This window comes from Odontesthes bonariensis, chromosome 24 (genome assembly GCF_027942865.1).
Source record: "Odontesthes bonariensis isolate fOdoBon6 chromosome 24, fOdoBon6.hap1, whole genome shotgun sequence".
In the NCBI taxonomy this organism is placed as follows: domain Eukaryota; kingdom Metazoa; phylum Chordata; class Actinopteri; order Atheriniformes; family Atherinopsidae; genus Odontesthes; species Odontesthes bonariensis.
Genome location: NC_134529.1, coordinates 30,678,048 through 30,701,467, shown reverse-complemented (window position 1 = coordinate 30,701,467; position 23,420 = coordinate 30,678,048). Strand labels below are relative to the sequence as shown.

The window sequence follows — 23,420 nt, the reverse complement described above, 5'->3', positions numbered from 1 at the left end:
AGATTTTAGGGGCAGGTATAGCTGGGTGTCATCGGCATAAAAGTGAAAAGAGATGTCATAACGCCGGATGATGTCGCCAAGGGGGAGCATGTATAAACAAAACAGCAAAGGGCCCAAAATGGAGCCTTGCGGGACCCCATAAGAAACAGGAGCTGAGGAGGAAGAGGAGCAACCAAGGGATACAGAGAAGGTTCTGTGTCTGAGGTAGGAGCTGAACCAGAGTAATGCTGTCCCCTTTATGCCAACCCAGTCCTCAAGACGGGATAGGAGGGTGTTGTGGTCCACAGTATCAAACGCTGCACTGAGGTCCAAAAGAACCAGGATCGCATTTTGACCTGAATCTAAAGTGAGAAGCAGATCATTGGTGACTTTTAGCAGAGCCGATTCAGTACTGTGGAGTGTTCTAAAACCTGACTGGAAGGGCTCAAGGATGTTATGCTCAGTCAGGAAGGGAAGCAACTGGGCCAGCACTACTTTCTCCAGTACCTTGGAAAGGAAAGGAAGTTTAGAGATGGGACGGTAATTATTTAAAGAATTTGCATCCAGGTTGGGCTTTTTAAGCAGGGGTTGGACCACTGCATGCTTAAAGCAGGCAGGGACAGCGCCAGATGTCAGACAGGAGTTGACAACTAACTGTATGGAAGGGCCCAGCACATCAAAAGCATCTTTAAAAATAAAAGAGGGGACAACATCACCAGGGGAAGATGTGGGTTTCATACAGAGGACTATGTCCTTGAGATCTGCCAGCGATACATCAGCAAAGTGACTAAAAGTAAATAAAGGGCCTGAAGACACCTTAACTGCGGGGGAAGGCAGAGGAGGGGGAGAGAACAGTGCTCTGATGTTTTCAATTTTATCAATGAAAAATGTCTTAAATTTCTCACAAGCATCAGCATTTGTGAAGGGAGCCGGTGAGAGTGGAGGGTTGGTGATTTGATTAATAGTGTGAAACAGGATTTTGGGTCTGTTAGCATGTTGATTGATAATATCAGAGAAGTATTTAGCTCTGGCTGCTTTGGCAGCTGCCTGGAAGGATGCTAAAGTAAATTTAAAAATGTCATGGGAGATTGTAAGACGGTCTTTTAGCCATTTCCTTTCAGCTCTCCGGCAGGCCTGCCTGAGTGAGCGGGAGGCATCATCTAACCAGACTTGAGATCTAAATTTTGGGCGCTTGTGACAAAGAGGAGCTACCATATCCAGAATGGCTAGGCAGGAGGAGTGGAAGAGAGCAACAATATCATCTGGGCTGGATGAGACAGAAGAGGCTGAGGACATGGTAGTAGCAATGGACTCTTTGACAAAAAAGTCAGAGAACTGAGCTATTGACTGAGAATTTATACAGCGAGAGTAGCGGCCAGTAGCTTTAGCAGCCTGCACAGGGTTAGAGATGACAAAGTTAAATAAAACAGGTAGATGGTCAGAGAAGGACGTTTCCTCAACCATAATATTGTCTACAGAAAAACCATAAGATAAAACAAGATCAAGGGTATGACCTAATATGTGGGTGGCTTGATCAATATGTTGACTGAGACCAAATGCATTCATAGCATCACAGAACTCTTTTACCATTGGCTTATCTGGGCAGCATACATGAATATTAAAATCACCCAGTACTAGTAACTGGTCATGCAATGACACAAAATGAGAGAGGAAACCTGAAAATTCAGCAATAAAATCTTTATCTGGTTTAGGAGGTCTATAAATCAACACACACACCAGCGAGTTCGTTTTAGATTCCACTGTCATGCATTGAAGTTCGAAGGTACTGTAAATCTCTGTTGGAAGCGACCGGATTTTCACGGCATTTTTGTATACAAGAGCTACGCCACCACCTCTTCCAACACGTCTCGGGGTACTAACAAATGAATAGTTTATGGGACACAGTTCACCGAAGGCAGCAGACTCACCAACTCCGGCAACAATCCAGGTCTCCGTTAGAAACAATAAGTCCAGGTCATGACGGCAGAGAAAGTCGTTCAATATGAAAGTCTTATTTAGCACCGACCTGCAGTTGACAAGAGCTGCATTAGCCACAAAGTGAGCTGCGGCTTGATGACATGGCGAGTAGTCCAATGAACGAATGTTTCGGGGGTTTACTCCACCACTGCGGATGCGTAGCCTCGGTCGGGCAGGGATGACGGGCACTGAGGACTTCGGTGGAGCAGCAGAGACATGACAGGAGTAGATCAGATCCCACGAACGCCGAGTTAGGAAGATGTCATCTCGGCCTAAGGAGAAGGCATGGCACAGGTGGGGTCCTAGTCCTGACTGCGAGTGGGCAAGTCTCGCCCAGCTCCTGATTTTCACCCGAAGGCCTCCACGATTGCCTCGACGCTTACGACGCTTCTTGCGGTGGGCAGAACAGCAAGAGAGCGGGCGTATGCACTCCAGGGACGGCTGGATGAACGTTGGATGAAACCGGTGATGAACGGCGGGATTAGCACTGGTAGAGTGGTCCAGTGAGTCCTTTATGTGGAGCAATAACTGGCGATCATAGATCAGAAGAGCAGCGGAGTATTTCCAGTGCAGCAGGAGGAGAAGCAGGAGCAGACAAAACTTCAGACGGACAGGTAAGAGCTCACGGAGCAGACGGCAGGCCGACGAGCACACTGGCGCCATCATGCAACAGTGAGTTGAAGGATGGATCCTTTTACATGGAAAAATACATGAATGCCCCACGTGGTGGTTTTGTGGAGACTTCACCCGCTGTATGTGAAAGCTTTTTACACTTTTTTGTTGTGAAAGTCACTTCTATTAGGGCCCAGATCATACCTTCTGTTCATGACCCTTCAGTTTTTGTGCCTTGCTCTGCTGTTTTCCACAGCTTTGAATGTGTGACCTTGCAATCTTTGCAGGAGGTAGTTAGTTACTTAAGGCCAACTGGTTCTCCGGATGATGCTATTCCACCTCGATTATTCAATGATGTTTTTCTTACTATAGGTCCTTCAGTCCTTGCTCTTGTAAATAGTAGCTTGTCCTCTGGTGTTGTTCTTGAAAATTTGAAACATACAGTTGTCCAGCCTCTAATTAAGAAACCAATCTTGGATCCTGCTGTCTTGGCGAACTATAGACCTATCTAGTGCTGGGCGGTATGACCAAAAATACATATCACGGTATTTTTTCACAGTATCACGGTTTCACGGTATATCACGGTATTTTTTTTTCATGCATAATTAGGTGTTCACAGCATTTTCTACAGATTGAGAACAGAATTACTGCAGTAGATTAATTTAGGATGGTCTATTTTACCGTCATAGAATAACGCCCCACAAAATGATGCTGTTTACAAAGAAGTGCTACTCATGATTCTAATGAAGTGAGGAATCGGAATGCAAACACAATTGCAGTCAAAATACAGAACTTTTACTGTGCGTCTTGAAGTGACATTTGGCTCGACTTTTCTTTTGCTTTCCCCGTGTTACCTGCTGATGTGGCGGGTGCTGACCTTAACTTCATGCATTCTTTATATTCTAAGGTGCTGTTTACACATACCCGGGTATTTTGATAAACGCATATTTTCTAACCTTCGTTTGCAAAAAAAACTAGGTGCACACAGCCCCGTTTTAAAAAAAAAACACGTCTACATTGATCTGCTTAAATACGCTATCAAGAGCTGTTAAATTACGCCAAGCCTGACGGTGGCAGTGTTAGAACAATGAGAATTCCACACAAGCCAATCAGAAGCCTAATAGAGAACCGCTGACAGGAAGAACTTCCGGATCCTTTTCAAGAAGAAAATATGGCGCCAGGCTCATGTGTGTGGACTGATAGCGAGACTGAGCTACTTTTACACGTTGCGCTGGACTATAAAACTGCTAAAGCCCTGAAAAATGTCTTTGTTGTTCAATACATTGTATGACTGTAATTTTCAAAATCACACAAGCGAGTATAGCTCTCAACAACAGAAATGCTGCTAGTGCCTCCATGCTTTCCAGATAAACAATGGACGGAGAGAATGGCGTTTTCACGCTAGCATCCTGCCAACATGGCGGATAGGGGCGGGGCTCTGTACTATGACGACAACTCCTCATTCCATTCCCAAAACTCCGTTTTTGTCTCTTTCAACCAGTTTACACACAAACGCTAAACAGAGTTTTTAAAAAATCTCCACTTTTGCCGGAGTTTTTTTTTTAGCTTCGTTTTCGGAGGAAAAAACTCCGTTTGTGTATAAACGAAAGGCACAAACGAAGGGAAAGGTCTTCGTTTATCAAAATACCCGGTTATGTGTAAACAGCACCTAAGACATGCTTACGGCTAAGGTGATGGAGCAAATTGCTCGTGTTGCTCCTCCAGCGACAACTGTAGCCCGACAACACTTGCATAAAATGGTTGTTTGGTCGACGTCGGATTTTTTGAAACCAAAAAACTTCCAAACTACAGACACGGTGTTCTGTCAATTTGTGCTACTTCGTCGAGAAATGCTACCGCCGCAAAAACCGATAGGCTTGTCTATCGATTTGTGCTACCCTATCAAATAATGCTACTTTATGGTTTTCTACCTCTGTATATCAAATAAAGTCATAAAGTAAGTTTTTTTTGTCTCTCATGTGTGTAATTATAAAAAGTGTAATGAAATTGATTTATTTAAGAGGGTAGCATATTTTGAGTCCAATAACACGCTGTTAAATAATGCTCCCCCTTCTCAATGCATTCATGTAAAACGACTTATCACCTCACTGCCACTGTAGGATGAATGGCAGCATGTTCATAACATTTTCTAATCAATATTTAAGAGGGTCGCACATTTTGATAGTCCAATAACACCCTGTCAAATAATGCTCCCCCTTCTCAATGCATTCATGACAATGATGGAGCAGTCACCTAAATAAAGACAGAAGTGTCCCTCAGAAAGGTACTTGTGAACTGTAGTCCAGTTTTCTTCCATTCCTAAAAACAGCATCGCTGTTATTAATTAATATTTTTATATAGAAGAGAAAAATTGTGTATTTATTGTGAGAGAAAAGCCGCTGCCTCTTGGATAACGTAACTTTCATAGGAGCCTTCCACTTATACTCAAATATGCGTCATATTTCAGACACCCCATTTGTGCATGTTAAGCTAACTGCTTGTTAATACAATAAGTGTTTTATTTAGGGCTGGGACTTTAGCACTTTAATTTCGATTAATTAACTACACACATATTAGCGTTAAAAACATCATACAGACATCATGTACTATACGAGTCCTCTGTACAGAGATGAGGTGAGCCTGAGCCTGTTTGGCCGTACAGCTTTCCAGTTCCCTTAAAGAAACGCATCCAACCTGAGGTTCAACCCATCATCCACTCACAGCTGCTGCAGCACTTAGTCACTCCACTTGTAGTCTCAGAGCATTGGTACCATGAGTCTGTATGTCTGTAAGAGAAAGCTAGTTGTTGAGCAGGTTCGTGTAGACGTTAAAAAAAATAACGCATTTTAATCACACACTATAATTTATTTATTTATTTATTTTTTTTAATACAGACGGATGGAAGCGTCGACAAGAGCGTGGTTGTGTGCAGATTATGCAACAAGGAATTCGTGTATCACCGCAGCGTATCAAGCCTCAAATATCACCTCAACGCTAAACATGTAGCAGCTAGCGTGGAAGCTAACGGGGGCCCAACGCAGCTTAACATCCAAGATTCTATATACTGTGTTTTCATGCATGCTACATTCAGATTTCAAATAGGGATACGTTCTGTGTTTGTTGAAATATTGTTGAAAATGTTAATTTTCTAAAGGATAAAGTATATGCGATTAAAATGCGATTAATTTCGATTAATTAATTTCAAAGCCTGTAGTTAACTCGATTAAAAATTTTAATCGAGTCACAGCCCTAGTTTTATTACTTTGCATGTCTTCCAAAAGAGAAAACAATCAGGATTTTTAGGATGTTACAGTTACACACCAAGACGCAGGGTAGCAAAACATTATGGGCGTGAAAACGAAACTTAGAAAATCGGCTCGGCGCATGCGCAAAACCACAAAGTAGCAATTCTCGACAAGTAGGAGAAATCGACAGAACACCGGCTCCTTTTTTTGGCACAAGTTCTTCTGTGTCAGCATGTTCTACTAGTTCTGCAGCTTCGATTTCGGAACTTTCCATGTCTATCCTATCCACCTTCACCTTCGCGTAACGGAAGTGCTTATTACCACTTCGCACCCAGACAGTAAACATGCGTGTTTAGAAGCGCAACACTGAAAAGGGTCCCGTCTCAAACAATGTTGCGCGACGCAGCGTTTCCCCCGTTGTGTAATCAAATACACCGGTATGGCGGTATATTAAAAATTCATATCATAACGAAATTATAAACCGGTATTCGGTGTGAACCGGTATACCGCCCAGCACTAGACGTATCTCTAAACTGCCTTTCGTTTAAAAAATTCTTGAGAAGGTAGTCTGTAATCAGCTAATGGCCTATCTCATTGAACATAATATTTTAGAGGTTTTTCAGTCCGGCTTTAAATCATTTCATAGCACAGAGTCAGCTCTTTTAAAAGTTTTTAATGATATATTTTTAGCAACTGATTCTGGTGACTGTATTGTCTTGGTGTTGTTGGATCTCTCAGCTGCTTTTGACAAAGTTGATCACAGAATTTTACTTTCCCATTTGGAACAGTGGGTGGGCATTGGTCATATAGCCCTAGATTGGTTTAAATCTTATTTGGCCAAGCGTACTTTTTGTGTCTGTCTTGATGGCCATAGGTCCTCCTCTGCTCCACTGTCGTGTGGTGTCCCATAGGGCTCTGTTCTAGGCCCTCTTCTCTTCTTGTTGTACCTCCTTCCTCTTGGTTCTGTTTTTAGGAAATATGGGATTGCTTTTCATTGTTATGCGGATGATACACAGATTTACGTACCATTAAAGAAAGCAGACTCCACCTCTCTTCGGTCTCTGTTCTTATGTCTGGAAGATTTGAAGGCCTGGATGGCTTTAAATTTCTTGAAACTTAATGAAGATAAGACAGAGGTAGTGATTTTTGGCAGTTCCAGTGAACACTCTCTGTCCGATGCTTGCTCCTTGGCTCAGTATGTCAAGCCGGTTGTTACAAATTTAGGAGTCAAGATGGATGCTGGTCTTAAGCTGGAAGCTCACATTAGAGCTGTTGTAAAATCCAGCTTTTTTCACTTAAGGCAGCTAGCCAAAGTAAAACCCATTCTTCCTAGACAGCACTTTGAAACAACAATCCATGCATTTGTGACCTCACGGCTGGATTACTGTAATGCACTATATATAGGCGTCAGTGATTCATGCATTTCCCAGCTTCAGATGGTTCAAAATGCTGCTGCACGCCTTTTAACAGGTACACGAAAATTTGACCATATTTCCCCTGTTTTAGCTTCTTTACACTGGTTGCCAGTATATTTTAGGATTCATGTTAAAATCCTTTTATTTGCTTTTAAAGCTCTTAATGGCCTTGCCCCTCCCTACCTGTCTGAGCTGCTACATTCCTACACACCCTCCCGTTCCCTCAGGTCAGCTGACCAGTTGTTTCTGAGGGTCCCGAAGACAAAGCGCCAGCTCAAAGGGGACCGTGCTTTTTCTGTGGCAGCTCCTAAGCTATGGAATGACCTTCCTTTGGACATAAGACAGGCCTCTTCACTTGCTGTTAAAAATCCCTTCTTAAGACCCATCTTTTTTCTTTGGCTTTTGGCACAATCTGAGATGTTTGACTTCATTTTATTGTGTTTACATTTTAATTACTTTAGTACTGCTTTTATACTTGACCCTTCTATTTTATGATTGTATTGTATTTTATGATTGTGTATAGCACTTTGGTCCTGTGGGTGTATAAAGTGCTTTATAAATATTGGTATGTCTCATTTTCTGTGATGGACTGGCGACCTGGCCATAGTGTACCCTGGCTCTCGCCCAGTGACAGCTGGGATAGGCTCCAGCCCCCCCACGACCCTGAGTTTGATTAAGCAGCGGGTATAGAAAATGGATGGATTGCATTGGACTATATTTTTAAAGTGTAAATATTGGTGTGCACAACATTAAGGAAGAGAAACAGAGCTATACAATTAGTTTGATAAACTGCTGTCTGATAAATCCCTTTATCCAAAGAACTTCTACATCGACACCCTCTTAATACATAGATTTGGGATTTTGTGGCCATGGCATAGACAATGACTGTTTGCTGGATTGATTTAGAAAGCACATAGTTTTGAGACTCAACGATAACATGATGATATTGACCCTAGTGGAAAATGTTTTTGGTTTGTCTATCCCCAACTCAAGAAATCATTACTTGTATAGTCAGCTCTGAAGATATTTTGTTCCACACATCCAATATGTACAATTATAACACATCTTAAGTTACATAGATATGAAATGAATCTGTGTGATCTGTGTGAACATTTTTAGAATATTATTTCTGCTTACTGCATGCCCACTGACTGCTGCAACGTAATGGTGTTTTCACTTTGGGAAATAGAATGAACATAATAAATGATGTCTTAGTAGGCTGTTGCCTCAGAAAGAAGGTAACACTGTAATCTGGACATTTCCTGTGGTATCCTCATAAGCGCTACAAGCTCATCCATTTTATTTTTTAGCTATCTCTTATTCCCCATGATGATAAAGGGAAGAAATGATCTAAACCTCCTCCACCTCATTATGGGTCTTGTTTATGCTGGTCATCTACAGTGTTTCCTTTTAGATTCAGTTCAGAACACTATGTCATGACCAAAGTGAAAAACATTACAAGGCAGTCATTACCACGTTCCTTGATAGACATGTGCATGATATCAGATTTTTAATTGTCATAAGTACAACTTGCAGTGCAATGTAGACTGAAAAAATAAAGTTAAAGTTGAAAATATTCGACTATAAGCAATTTTTTTTTATTTTAGAAAAGCAACGTGGCAAGTTAAGAATGCAATCCAGTGTGTCTACACCCTGCAACCTCACAGTTAACAACAGCTGTGGAACTAACCTAATACAACTGGCCTCTTGGGACAGATATGGGAAATAATTATATTATGTATGTTATTTTATTATTCTGTGTATTTTTACTTTTGTTCTTCAGATGCTAAATTACATCCAGTAGAACAAACATCTTTTCTAGTCATTGCATTTATTTACATTTTCACAATGTCCTAACTATTTTGGAGTGGTATTGTAACTTGTTTCTTGTTTCTAGCTAGAAGATGCTGCAGCCCTCTCACGACCCTGTACAGGATAGAGTGGGTATAGAAAATAGCTCAATGGCTATTTTTGATAAAGCCCAACTACATGGAGTGAACTAAGATATTCATTATGCTATCAGAAAACTTAATTTCCATGATTAACTGTCAATCTATGTGAGGCGACCCACAGAAATGGCCCCGCTTTTTATCAAAAAAATTGAAAATATAATGTGGCTTGCTTGGTGTAAAACTGGTTATACACTGATTATAGTTAAATAGTCATCTGTTAGCAACTGAACAACATTGCACTGTTGTAGAATACACAACATGCTCTCCTATGTCCCCAGCCTCCAGCAGTGGAACACGACTCCATCGGGGGTACGTAGAGGAGGCAGCACCTGAGGACATGTCACCTGAGACCACACACATTGTTTTTGTGGTGCATGGCATTGGCCAGAAGATGGACCAGGGTCGCATCATCAGGAACACCAGCATGTATGTTGATCTTGAGGTGTCTGAATAATCTTGAAGTAATCTGAATCATTCTTTAAGTAACAGTTTTTTCTTCACGAGTTGCCAGGATGAGAGATGCTGCCAGAAAGATGGAAGAGAGGCATTTCTCAGATCGCACCACAGAACATGTTGAGTTCCTTCCTGTAGAATGGAGAGCAAAACTATGCCTGGATGGAGGTATGCTACACCCCAGCTAACAGTCAGCTGTCTGTTCACAGGAATATAGCAGAGACATTAAGTAAGTCTGTCTTATAATGTGAAATAGTGACAGGTAAGAAGCCTTACTCACACTTTTAATGAATCCATCTTTTGAATGAAATGAAAAAATATGATAAATTCAATAACAAGTAAAGTAAGGCAAATAGAAATACTAACCATAGTTTCAAATATGTCTCAGATTAATTTTACAATTATGGTGAATTCTAACTGATAACAGTGATGAATGTTTTTTGGTTTGGCACAGAAGAGAGGACATGCTTTAACTGACAAACTCATTTATATGTGATGATATTAAACCCAACATGGAGCCCAAACAGACCTCAATGCAAAAGTGTTGAGGGGAATACACCAGATAGTGATGCTGACACTATTTTCACTCACATCAAGAATATGATTAAATCTGCCTTTAGATAAGTGGTGGGCTGCACAGTGGTGTGCTGGTTAACATTACTGTCTCGCAGTAAGAAGGTTTCTGGTTCAAAGGTCAGCTGAGTTTGTATGTTTTCACCTTACATATTAGGCTTCTCTCCACCTTCCTCCCACATCCAAAAACATGCATGTTAGGTTGACTGCTGAAAGTCAAAGTGGGAGACACCTCCAAAGGTAGTTAGGAGCTAAGATCCTGTGATACTTCCAGATCCAGACTAAGCAGGTGATGGCTAACAAACTGGGCATTGTGGTGATCAACAAACTGCAGAAGAAGGCAGAAGTGATAGATTTAGCAATTCCAAGTGACAACAACATCAAGAAGAAGGAACACAAGATGCTCAAAAAATACCAAGGGCTGAAGGAGGAAGTTGGAAAGATGTAGGAAGTGAAGGCAGTCGTAGTGCTGGTGGTAATCTGAGTGTTGTGACTCACAAACTGGGTGAGTGGCTCCAACAGATTCTGGGAACAACGTCAGAGATCTCTGTTTAGAAGAGAAAAGTTCTAGGAACAGCTAAGATACTGCTTAGAACCCTCAAACTTGTTTTTCTTCTCCTTTTTGAAAAATCTATCATATTTATTTCCATGTTCCTCCTGTAGACACAGTGGACTCCATCACTCCTGACAAAGTACGAGGTCTCAGAGACATGCTGAACAGCAGTGCCATGGACATCATGTACTATACGAGTCCTCTGTACAGAGATGAGGTGAGCCTGAGCCTGTTTGGCCGTATAGCTTTCCAGTTCCCTTAAAGAAACGCATCCAACCTGAGGTTCAACCCATCATCCACTCACAGCTGCTGCAGCACTTAGTCACTCCACTTGTAGTCTCAGAGCATTGGTACCATGAGTCTGTATGTCTGTAAGAGAAAGCTAGTTGTTGAGCAGGTTCGTGTAGACAGGAGGAAATGTTAAGGCAAGGCAATTTTATTTATAGAGCACAATTCGTACACAAGGTAATTCAAAGTGCTTTACAGCTACATAAAATCACAAGAAGGCAATAAAATCATTAAAAAAAAAACCCATAAAAAATAATCATAAATGAATTAGATTAAAAGTGAAGAGTGCAGATAAAATACTTTCAGGTGTCATATGCACAGCTAAATAGAACTGTTTTCAGCCTGGATTTAAACATTGTCAGAGTTGAGGCCTGTCTCACATCTTCTGGAAGACTGTTCCAGATGTTAGGAGCATCAAACTGAAACGCAGCCTCACCTTGTTTAGTCCTGACTCTGGGCACCAGCAGGAGACCCCTCCCTGAGGTTCTCAGAGCCCGAGTTGGTTCATATGGCTCTAACATGTCAGAGATGTACTTTGGCGCTGGACCATGAAGAGACTTGTACACAAGCAGAGCTGTTTTAAAGTCTATTCTCTGAGCGACAGGAAGCCTGTGCAGAGACCTGAGAACTGGACTAATATGGTCGTATTTCCTGGTTCTAGTCAGGACTCGAGCAGCAGCGTTCTGGATGTACTGCAGCTGTCTTACAGCCCGTTTAGAGCCCAGTGAGCAGGCCGTTACAGCAGTCTAACCTGCTGGAGACAAACGCATGGATCAGTCTCTCTAAGTCTGGTTTAGACACTATTCCTTTGATTCTGCCAATGTTTTTTAGATGGTAAAAAGCTGCTGATGTGACTGATTTAATGTGGCTGTTAAAGTTCAGGTCTGAGTCCAATATTACCCCGAGATTTCTAACCTGATTATTAGGTTTTAGAGAGAGAGTCTCAAGGTGACTGATAACACTTTCTCTTTGTTTCTGTGGGCCACAGACAATGATTTCAGTTTTGTCTGAGTTTAGCTGGAGAAAATAGTTTTGCATCCACACACTGATCTGTTCAATGCAGCGACACAATGTATCTACAGGCCCGTGTTCTCCTGCCGTCAGTGACACGTAGATAAGGGGCACAAAGGCAGTGGCTCAGGCTAAGCAGGGACGGTGGCTGAACTGGGAAGGTGTAGAGAAGAAAAAGCTTAGTTGGAAAGAGCTGTGGAGTATGGAGGAAAGGAGTATTAGATTTTTGATAGGGGCAACATATATGTATTGCCAACTCCCCAGAACCTAAAACTCTGGGTAAATGGAGACCCGTTATGTTCGTTATGTTCAGGTACTGAAACTCTAAGCCATATTTTGTCAGGTTGTAAGGTTAGTCTGTCACAAGGCCGGTATACATGGTGACATGACCAAGTATTAAGAAGCTTAGCTGCAGGTATAGAAGATAAACGAAGGCAGGTAAACTTAGGAGGGTCTAAGGTGAAGAGAGTGGCAATTCAGTTTGTTCAAGAGGGGGAGAAAGTTAATAAGATGATAAGGAGGCACGGCAGCTTGGAGGATGCTTGTGATTGGGAGATGCAGGTAGATTTAGGAAATAAGCTTGTTGTTCCCCAGGAGATAGCCTCTACAAATCTAAGACCTGATATAGTCTTGTGGTCTAAGAGTAGAATGAGAGTCTATTTCATAGAGCTGACTGTTCCTTGGGAGGAATTAGTAGTAGAAGCATATGAAAGAAAAAAGCTTAGATATGTGGAGTTGGGGGCAGAAGCAGAGCAGCGAGGATGGAAGGTTAGAATCTGTCCAGTGGAAGTAGGATGTAGAGGATTTGTTGCAAAGTCTCATTGTTGAGGGAGCTGGGGTAAGTGGACAGTGTGAGGAAAATAGTGAAGGAAGTGTCAGATGAGGCAGTAAAGTCCAGTCAGTGGATTTGGATTAGAAGAAGCAATAGCAGCTGGGGGCCCAGCAGGGGGAGCACTTAGGGTAAACAGACTTTTGGAAGAAGCAAAGAAGAAATCCAGGATATTTAAGTGGAGGGTGCAGCCCATGTGACCCTTTTGAAACCAAGCGGCCATTTTAGGTGAGTTGGCCTGTATGGCCTTGTTTTTGCTGGCATTTTTAGTGACTGTAGGACTGTTTAGGTGAGTTTGTCTGCTGAATCTGCTAGTGTGTCTTGTACTGCCTCCACCTCTGGTACCCTCTATACTTTCATTTACCCCTACCTGAACCATTTTAGCTGATAATAATGATGCTTGTGGAAAAAACAAAAGGTGGATGTTGTGGTGTGAGGAGCAGTGTTGGCTGGCATTAGGGGGGTGACTCTGGGACGTCAGTGATCACTGTCTAACCTCCTGGAGGTGTCGTGGGCCCAACTAGACGAAACACTGATGAAAGGAGGTTCCCACCTGATGACCGCAATGACATGTTGGTCAGCACTGCTAACTGGTTATTAACTGAGTCTGGTCCATTGTTTTTAGCATTGTTTTTTGTGTTTACTTTGAATATTAGATTATTTAAGTCATCTGCAGTGTTGTGCATGAGCACCTTGAAGTCAGCACGCTCATGGGTGACATATTTTGAACTGAACAAACATGAGGTGAGCTCAGATCTTTCTTGTGACATTGAACAACGTTTCTATTGACAGTAAATGTGTCATGATGAATTGTGGTTGCGTGCACCCTGTGGGTACACAGAAGTAACAGACCCTGCAATGATTTCTGTACAAATTACAGGCGTAAATACTGTATATACAACTAATCCCGCTAATACAACCCGCTATATACAACTAATTACAGACGTATAGAACTATGCAGCAACAGTTCTGCAGCAGGTGGAGAAAAAGTGGAGAACCAGAAGAAAAGGAGGAAGAGAAGTGTAAAAGACTGAAGAAAGACTGAGGCCTGCCAGCTGTTTTTGGAAGACTCAGAGATGACTTTGTACAGCAGAAAGTCCGAGGAGAGCACTTGTACTGTTAGTTGAACTGAAGTTCACTGACTCCATCCTCACCTGTGCCATGCACCGTCACCACGTATCCTTTTATCTGCGCCCAATGATTTTTAATAAGCTGCTGAAGTTACGTCATCTTAATGTGATGTTAATTGTGAGACTAAAACGTGTCACTAATAAGCTTTCATCTGTGTGGGAGATGTTGGAGTGCAGCAGGCTGCACATGTCAGCTTCATGTGAAGATGGACAGATAGAAATGAGCTCCACAGTTTAAGATCCTTTAGAGCCATTGATGTTTTATTTGATGAGACAGAAGCAGAATATCAGTGATAAGAAGGGTATAATGAATTTGACTTCCAAAACAAAAATTACTGTTGAGTCTCAAATGAACTTTGTTAAAATCGATCAAATGAAGTGTGCATGTATCTGCTCAGATTGCTGTGGTGCCCATATTCCTGTACTCTGTAGCAGTATGTACCATATTAAGAGAAGAATTCAGAGGGGCTCATGAAACTGTAACCCCCGCCCCCCCCCCATGGTAGAAGTTTTGAAAACTCAGCTCCTGTTTTACTCTTTAGTCTTTACTCTGTCTGTATAAATTGAACACTAATCACATTATTAATGTAAGCAACTGAAGGAAATATCTCACAAGTATGTAGACACACGTGTTGTTTGGTTGTGTGTCTGCAGATTACGAGGGGTTTGACTCTGGAACTGAATCGCCTATATTCACTCTTCTGCTCGCGGAATCCAGACTTTGAGAAAAATGGGAAGGTCTCCATAGTGTCCCACTCACTGGGCTGTGTCATCACCTTTGACATCATGACAGGCTGGGACCCAGTACGCTTTCATCATCAAGAAATGCTTGATCCAGAGGAGATAAAGGTCCGCTGGCCTAGTGATGAGGAGCGCCACCTTCAGGAGCAGCTGAGACTCATGCGCCTCAGGTATTACACAGCTTTGAGATCTAGAGTAGGAGGAAGTTTGATTCCACATCTGTTAAATGTACCATGAAGTACATAAGAACTTATGTTCAAGTCAAAATTTAAAATCTTTTAAACTCTGCTGGTGAACGATTGATTTAAGTGACAGATTAATCTAAACATAAGATTTATTGGAGTTTATTTATCAAGTTACAGTTGTGCTTCTTACGCTTCTATAGTAAATGGGTTTTTGTGCAACATTATCAGAGGTGCATGCACAGCTAGCAGGCAGAAAACAGCACTCGGCCCGATTTGTTTGGCAGAGACGAGCTCCTGAACAGAGATAACCTTTCAATAAACTTTGCCAGTCATCTAAATGGATTGATGGAAATTGTTCAAAATCTAAAGGCATCAGATTAATTTTCCAGGAACAGAAGAAGATTGTAGATCCAGTCCAGTAAAAAGTGGACCAAAGACCTGTGAGCTAGCAAAGTCTCTGCAGAGTTCTCTGCCTGCATGCAGTTTTTTTACGTGTTATGTTATGTGTTTCAGGCCATAAAATGACTCACTCAGAAATATGACTGCAACTCTACAACTCTGGGACAGTTGCAGGAACTGAGTGTGTCAGACCTGGGCTTGAAAGAGGACTCAGATGCAGAGAATCCAATTAGGCAGATTTTATTACATAATTCCAAACACCAATGCGATGTGATGAAATAATCAGCTATGAAAATGTAATTCTATACATGATATAAAAACTTAATAAATAAAAGAGGAAAAAACAACCAAAACTCACTCTGCTAAGAGGAGGGCAATTAACCAAGATCTATAAACCAAAAATCACTCCCTAAGGAGGAAAAACAACTTTGTACTAGAAACAAAAACAACTAAATGCACTCCTAAAAACCGGAGGCTCTACAAAATCTTAGAAATGTTATCTATAACAAAAATCACTCCTAACGGAGGCTTAAAAAAAAGGCTATGAAAACTCGCAAGGAGGCAAGGAATCGTGGCTTTGTATACGAACGAGCAGGGCAAGGTTTACTGTGACTGTGGCAGGCTCGGGTGATCGACAAAACGAAACACTCAGGCACAAGACAAAGGGAGACGCAGACTGTCAGACACATGAGGGCAACGGGAAACAGGTGGACACTATCAGGAATCAGGGAAGACGCTCCAACAGGTGAGACATGTGGAAGGGCAAGAGACCTGAAACAAGAGGAGAGTTACTCTTCAAAATAAAACAGGAAATGACAAAACATGGAGACAAGACAAAAACCCAAGTTGACCTCACCGTGTGACAGTTTGTATTGTGGGCTTGGACCATCCAGTTTGTATAGAAAAGTCCACCACCATGGACAGCTTTAAAATTTCAATATACTTTGTATCACGACGATAAGGGAATCTTGGATCAAATATGCTGAGGTCCTAACATCCTGTTAAATGTGGCAGCTGGTAAAGTTGAACTTGTCATGAACATTGTTACATATCGAGCCCAGTGACACATATGTAACCACCATGCTGCTGATTTTGTCCAATAAGGAGAGCAGAAACACAACCAACATTAAAAAACTGGAAAAATCATTCAGAAATACTGTCAGCCTAAATTTTCCACAAGTATGTATTAATACTTTGAGCTATTGAATATGGGTTTATGATGGATGTATCTAATTATTGAGTCAAAAAGAATGAACAAATGTAAATGTTCATTTATTAAAGAGGCTTATTAAATCTTACGACTGCAGTTATGTCCCCTGGATGGACAAGCAGGACAAGGACAGATGTTTTTTTCTTGTCCAGGTTAGTTGAAAATGGGACAACACTAATCTATGCAAATGATCTCACATTTCAACATGTGACAAGAAAGTTTGAAAGGTTAATTCAGCTTCATCAAAAAGCTAAACTAGTTCACTGAAACTGTCATGTATATGTTCTTCAGTGTTTTCAGCCAGCTGAAACTTTTCATTCACTCTCAGAGACCTCAGTCTTTCTCATCATTCCTCTGCTGAGAGTGAATATGTGGAGCTTATCTTTGGGGCATTACTTGTTCTAACACTCATTCCAACACTACTACTCAAACTTTGAACCTGTCCTCTATGTGGCACCCAGGTTCATCAGAAGAGTTGTTTCCTCATATCATATTCCTTCAGAGTGAGACAGAAAAATCATGTGACTGCTTTACACTGGAGTAATTGATGATATCCTCATCCTGTTCAGGTTGAGGGACTTAGAGGATCAGTTCCAGGGTCTGCAGACCTCATCTTGTGTGACAGTGCCAGCATTAAAATTCAAGGTAAGGTTCAACTGTCACAGGCTTCTGCCCTTCAGTACAGCATATGTTCTTCATATGAATTGATTTGAATATGATAACTGCCACAAATCCGCTGACTAAAACTATGTCACTAGATCAAATTTTACAGTAATGATATTGTCCCCAGAACCATCATAAGTATGTAAGGTTGTGACAGGATGGTGAGGAGGACCTGTCACAGTTTCGTATAACTATATCTGTCTTCCTCACAAACATTACGTTCCGGTCTCATGATTGTAATAAGTGTAGCTAGAGTCAGATAAAATCAAGGAGTAGGATTTGATCTGATTTTTCAACGACTCTTTCAGAGCGACTGCATATCCAACCATCTCAGACACCGATGTCTTGGAAGAAAATCCTTCACACTCCTATAGCTCAGCATAACAATTCATTTATCATTCCAGCACCACTCTGGGCCTTCAACTGTGTTATGAAAATAATTCTTACAACTATGATCTCGCATAGATTGTTTCATCTACTTACATTTTCCTGTGGAAGTGTCTTTGAATTTGACTTTGACTTGTGTACCATCTTAAATCCCAAATGATCCACATGGAACAAACATTTCAAAGGCCAACAAGGCCAGTCCAAAAGTCATGAAGTCTCAATGGCCTAGCAAAGACCCCTCCGGGGTCGAAGGCAAGTGGCAGGAGGGATTGGCGAGACAGGGACCCTTTCAGGGGCCGGGCAGGTAAGCAGGCTGGAGAGGCAAGGAGGGCAGGCAGGAATGACAGAAGGACAGGCCAGACCGGGGAGGTGGAGGCTTCACTCATGGATGACAGAATATCCTGAGATGAAGGGGTAAGGAACCTCTCTGATGGACGACCAGATGACCATTGGAAAAGAAGCAGGGATCACTCTAGTGGACGACCAGATGTCAGGTGACAGAGGAGCAGGGATCTCTCTGGCGGGCGGCCGGACGTCAGGCAAAACAGAACCCCCAGGAGCTGATGGCGCTCAGCCCACCAGAGCCCCCTCGGACGCAGGAACAGAAGTGGGCGAAGACGAAGGTCTAAGGTCTCGTACGAACACGCCACGTCAGATTCAACAAACGCCCTGAACTCCGGAAAAAGTGTGTAAACGACCTGCGTAAATGATGAATCACACTCGTGCGTATCTAAGTGCACGTGCACGAGGATAGTAACTTTGCATACTCCACGCCCAAAATGACACCATATAAGGCTGTGCTTCCTCTGTCCTGTGCCAGGAAGTGTTGAGTGTTGAGTCATGAGAATGGCATCAAGGTGCAAAAAGAACAACTTTAGGGGCTCTGAGACTGAAGTTCTGCTTTCAGAGATCCAGAAAGGAAAATCTGTCATTTTTAGCAGTGTCAGCAGTGGAATTACGGGACCTGCTAAAGCCAAGAAATGGGAAGTTATTACGAGTGCTGTTAATTCTGTGTCACCTGTAGTTCGTAATGTCACCGAAATAAAGAAGAAATGGTTTGATATGAAAATGGCTTAAAAACGTGATTTTTTTTGGCCAGGCACGCAATGACTGCAACTAAAGCCGTGCAATCAGTTTTTGGCTCATCATGATGGCTCTTTGATGGGGTGGTCCATGAGGGGGGTCTTCTGGGCTGGTTCAGGTAGTGGGAGACCCTCGTTCATGGCAATATTGTGCAAAACGTAGCATTCCAGAATAATCTGGCATGCCTTCTCTGGGCCATAGAGCAGTTTGCCCCCCGCTGTATGGAGACACCCCCACCTGGCCTTCAGCTCAGTGCGCTCCACAACAGCACGGGTGCTTTGATGCGTATATGTGTGCAGTCTATTGCTCCGATTATGATTGGCAGTCCAGCCACGGCATGAAAGTCCCTCTTAATTTGTTCTTGTTGGACAGCGGTGTATGGGAATCTGATGCACCATGGGTAATAAACTGATGAGAGCTTTGATGACCAAGAGGAGCGCACGACTCACAGAGGACTGGGACACCCCCGATCTGTCTCCAATCTCCCTCTGAAAGGTTCCAGTGGCCAAAAATCCAAGGGTGGTGAGGACCTGGACGTGTGGGGGAACTGGGTTTGATCAGCGTGTTTCTCTCTGGAGTTGTGGCTCCAGGAAGTTGCATATTTGCAGCAGCACAGTCCTTGGCAATCTAAATCGTGATGTCAGCCATTTGTCTCCCCAAGGATATCTACACGTCATGGTCTCGAAACACACGCTCTCTTCCATGAGCCTGACGCGCTAAGGCATCCAAAAGTAGCAAATAAGCCGCTGGTTACACTTCCCATTGACCTTGTTATATACAGAGTCAAATTAACCTTCAATTAGTGCATAATTAAAGTCAAACAGAATAATGTCAGCATAATTCTGGGGTGTAATGTATATATTTATTTATGATATCTTCAAAGTAATTGGGGCCTGCCATAGCATTGCAAAGGAGAGCACTGCATAGCATTGCGAAAGGCACCTATTACTATTCCGTTGGCAAAAGTCTATGGGATTTAACATTGAAAACGTGTCTCTTTATTTATAGGCTATATTTATTCTTCCGTCCACATTAATGCGGGCCCTATGGGCCCGCACATCCCAACAATATATATATCAAAACGACCGGCTCGATGAGTTTTCGCGGGCTATTACTTTTATTGAAGATTGGAGTTACCATGGCGACGTAATAAGCAAAAAACAGCCCCCCAAAGCCCCCCTAGGAATAAACAGGGGGATGACCTGGAAAAATCATAACAAACCCAAAGTTTTGAGCAGTTACTGTGTCATCATGCATTAACCTAGAAACGCCATTCAAATGTCAGTGTGTAGATACGTCTGTGCTGTGTTCAGAAGTGAAGACGCCATGTCGATACCTGCTACGGATTTCCCACAGCATGCCTCCAAGCGACCCAAAGTTTTGGCCAAAATCTGAAAAATTTGAATTTTTAGAGCACAACTGCCATTTCATTAGAGTGTGGGAAGAGCAAGAGTTCTGACCTCAGATTCATTTTCGAATCGCCCTCACGCCTACAAATATCGCTCCAATGCCATTATGTACTGTCATAATATAGGCACGCATGTTGGGATTCATAAAATGTTTTCATATTTCATCTAGGGCTGACCGTTTGCTCTCAGAGCCCCTCAGAGCAAAGTGATGTCGGGGCTCAAAGACCTCAAATCCCCATTTTAATTCATCCAATTCTCAGAATCTCAGCAGCTCCTGCAGCAGCCCTTCTTTCTCTCATCCGTGCTTTCACTGTGAATGTGCTACAGATCTGAAACGCGGGAATATTGAAGTCCAAAGGCGCACCTCGCTCATTCTGCGAGAATTTTTTCTGTAGCTCTTACGGTTTCCGAATGGGAAGCATCTATTCGTAGAGGTTTTTTGGCTCTGAAAAGCCTGAGTCTCATATAATTAGTGTAGCAGCAGTTGGGGCAGCTTAACTGTCAGAAACTACAGGTTTAACCGCTTTAAAGGGACAGTTCACCGCTTTAAAGGGACAGTTCGCCGCTTTAACGGGACAGTTTGCCGCTTTAAATTTTTAAATTTAAACGGCTTTGATGCCGTTTAGGCTTGAATGCTTCTTCTTTAGGCCTTCCGAACCATTCCTGAGCAGTCGTGATTGGTTGACCGATACGCACACTTTGGCAGGCCCCTTCTAAATTTCTTCAGAAATTTTCTAGTTAAATATACAATCCATTCGTCAAGCAAACTTGATTGGACTAACAGCGGACTATTTTACGTGACTCCTACGACTGGATCACTCGTAAATTCTGTTCGTACCTGAAATAAAACTCAAAATACAAAAAAATTGGTGAATGCGCAAGTTCTCTTAAATCACTCATACACACAATTTAAGAACAACTCTGTTCGTACAAGTGGTTCTTGCATGAGGCCCAATGTTATTTTCCTGTGTTAACCATGGAATACAAAAAGAAACAGCAGAAAACATCGGTTAACAGTTGCATTACTTCATATAAATGTCTAGTTACTAAATTCATTTAGATTTAACTATTCAAGATAAATCTTAAGATTTATTAAGATGGCCGACGGTCGGCAGCGTTGGGCTGATTCAGGTGCGTTTGTGCGCACTAAACCTGTGATTTATCATACTTCCGATGGTCTAACAATCGTGGAAGATGAACTGTTAAACTTTCTCCTGATTAAGTCGAGAACTCTTGACCAAGATAACATCATTAAGCTGGCTAAATCAAGTTTCAGTCAACAACGCATTGAAGACTCAAAGGCTGTAATGGCAGAGCTGTTTCCTGATAGTAAACGCTGGTCCTCCCACAGGGGAGAGAAGAAAGATGAACTGTACATCAAAATGTGCCTGGCTGTCATCAAAGAGAACGTGGAGCTGCCTAGATTTGTCTCGCACTACATTGAAGAACTGCCTCCCGTTTCGTTCAAGCATTTGGATGTTTCTGCGCTAATGGGGCGGATTATGCAGGTTAACGGCGACATTGAACTTTTGCGGATGTCTATCACCTCGCAGGTGACTGCTTGTGAAAAACTGATGGAGATATCAGACTCTCTCAATCAACGGCTGACGGCGGTGGAAAACCCCAAAATCAGTGTGGTGAGCAGTGGGAGTTCCGGCTTCTCCACTGCAGGTCAGCCGACAGTGTCTACTCATCCACGAAGTACTGAAGCTCCGCGACCAAGTAGACCTGTGGCTCAGATGGAGACTGGCATGCCAGAGGATACTTCGACTATGGACAAAACCCCACAGCGGGAGAGGCCAACTAGAGGAGCATCACCGGCCTTATTGGCCTCTGCATGCGAAAGGGAAACTGCCCAGGAAACGGCTAAGAAAAATAGTTGGAGTACTGTGGTGAGAAGTGGTCGCAAACGTTCTGTAAAAACCCATGAAGGGAAACCTCGGAATACTCGAAAAATGCCTGGTATCACTGGGACCGCGGTGATTAACAACGATGATCTGTCAACTGTGGGCACGAAGATGGTCAGTGTTTTTGCCACTAAATTTAACGTGAGCCTCGAAGCGGATACCCTCCGTCTTTTTCTACAAGACCAGATGAAGCGTGACGTTAAAGCTGCAGTCGGCAGGTTTTCAAAATTCCGAGTCTAAAGTCGGAAAATTCGAACTGATACAACTCTCAGGTCCCTCCCCCAACCTCTAACAAGCTCCGAATCGCCCCCCAAACCCCTCCCCCTCTGTGGACGAGGTTGTGCACGTGAGTTCACACCAGTGTGAGCGCACACAAGCTGGGGCAGACTCACGCTCAGCAGCGTGTGCACAAGCTGTGATTGACAGGTAGGATTCCTCCACCCTAACATGATTGGTTAAAAACAGCCGGGAGCGCTCGGTTTTTGTAAGCATGATTACAGGCTTCAGAGGGAGCTACAGATTTCGGGATTTTTCCTAAACAGCCTATTTAATATTCTACTTCCAGAATCATATGACAGTTCAAGCTAATATGACTTAAAAAAAGTTGCCGACCGCAGCTTTAAGTGTAGGAAAATAGACATTCCTCACAGCAGATTCAGCTCTTTCTTTGTTACAGCAGAATGGAACTATTGGAAGGAAATGTACAATCCTGTGTTCTGGCCTGCTGGGTCAGTCATCCGACGTTACTTTGAGCCTAGCCGTGATAAAGGAGCAGGCGGTGCGAAGTCAACAAGAGAGCAGGTGCTCTGCCCTGCTGCGAGCCAGGGTCAGTCGGTTCCGTCACTGATTGCGGAGACGAAGGGCCCTACCGAGAGCGACAAACGCGCATAATGCGTGTGGTGTCCTACAACTCTCGTGGCCTCCAAGTTGGCCACACGGCTGCTGACAAGGCCAGGCGTGTTGTTGTTGATGCGTTGCTGGATGACTGTGATGTGCTGTGTATTCAGGAGAGCTGGTTGGCAAAACAAGACTTGGACAAATTAAATGACCTGCACCCGAACTTTCACGGTGCGGGAGAATCAATCACTGACTTCAGCACGAAGATAGTCAGAGGCAGGATTGCTGGAGGAGTGGCGATCTTATGGAATATAAAATATGACTCTTTGGTGAAAGTTGTGCGTCTTAAGGTGGACTGGGCTATTGGCCTAGAATTTAATTGCAATGGAAAGATTTTTATTATTCTCAATATATACACACCATACGAATCATCTGATCATGTTGACAAGTATGTAAGTAGGCTAGCTTGCATTCAATCTTTCATAGATGATAACAGTTCAACCTGCATTTACGTTTTGGGTGATTTTAATGCGGACTTGACAGATAGCAAGTCTCTGTTTTATAAACACATGCTGAGGTTTT

At 42.7% G+C, this 23,420-nt stretch overlaps 1 protein-coding gene across 1 annotated transcript in view; it reads left to right on the top strand.

Annotated features, from left to right (window-relative positions):
* ddhd1b (DDHD domain containing 1b) overlaps positions 1-23,420 on the top strand; it is a 78,797-nt gene that overhangs the window by 33,138 nt on the left and 22,239 nt on the right. Inside the window, exons 4-8 of the mRNA XM_075459871.1 lie at positions 9,459-9,606; positions 9,692-9,801; positions 10,870-10,976; positions 14,672-14,928; positions 17,122-17,197. Coding sequence (XP_075315986.1) covers positions 9,459-9,606; positions 9,692-9,801; positions 10,870-10,976; positions 14,672-14,928; positions 17,122-17,197 — 698 coding nt within the window. The remainder of the gene's footprint in view (positions 1-9,458; positions 9,607-9,691; positions 9,802-10,869; positions 10,977-14,671; positions 14,929-17,121; positions 17,198-23,420) is intronic.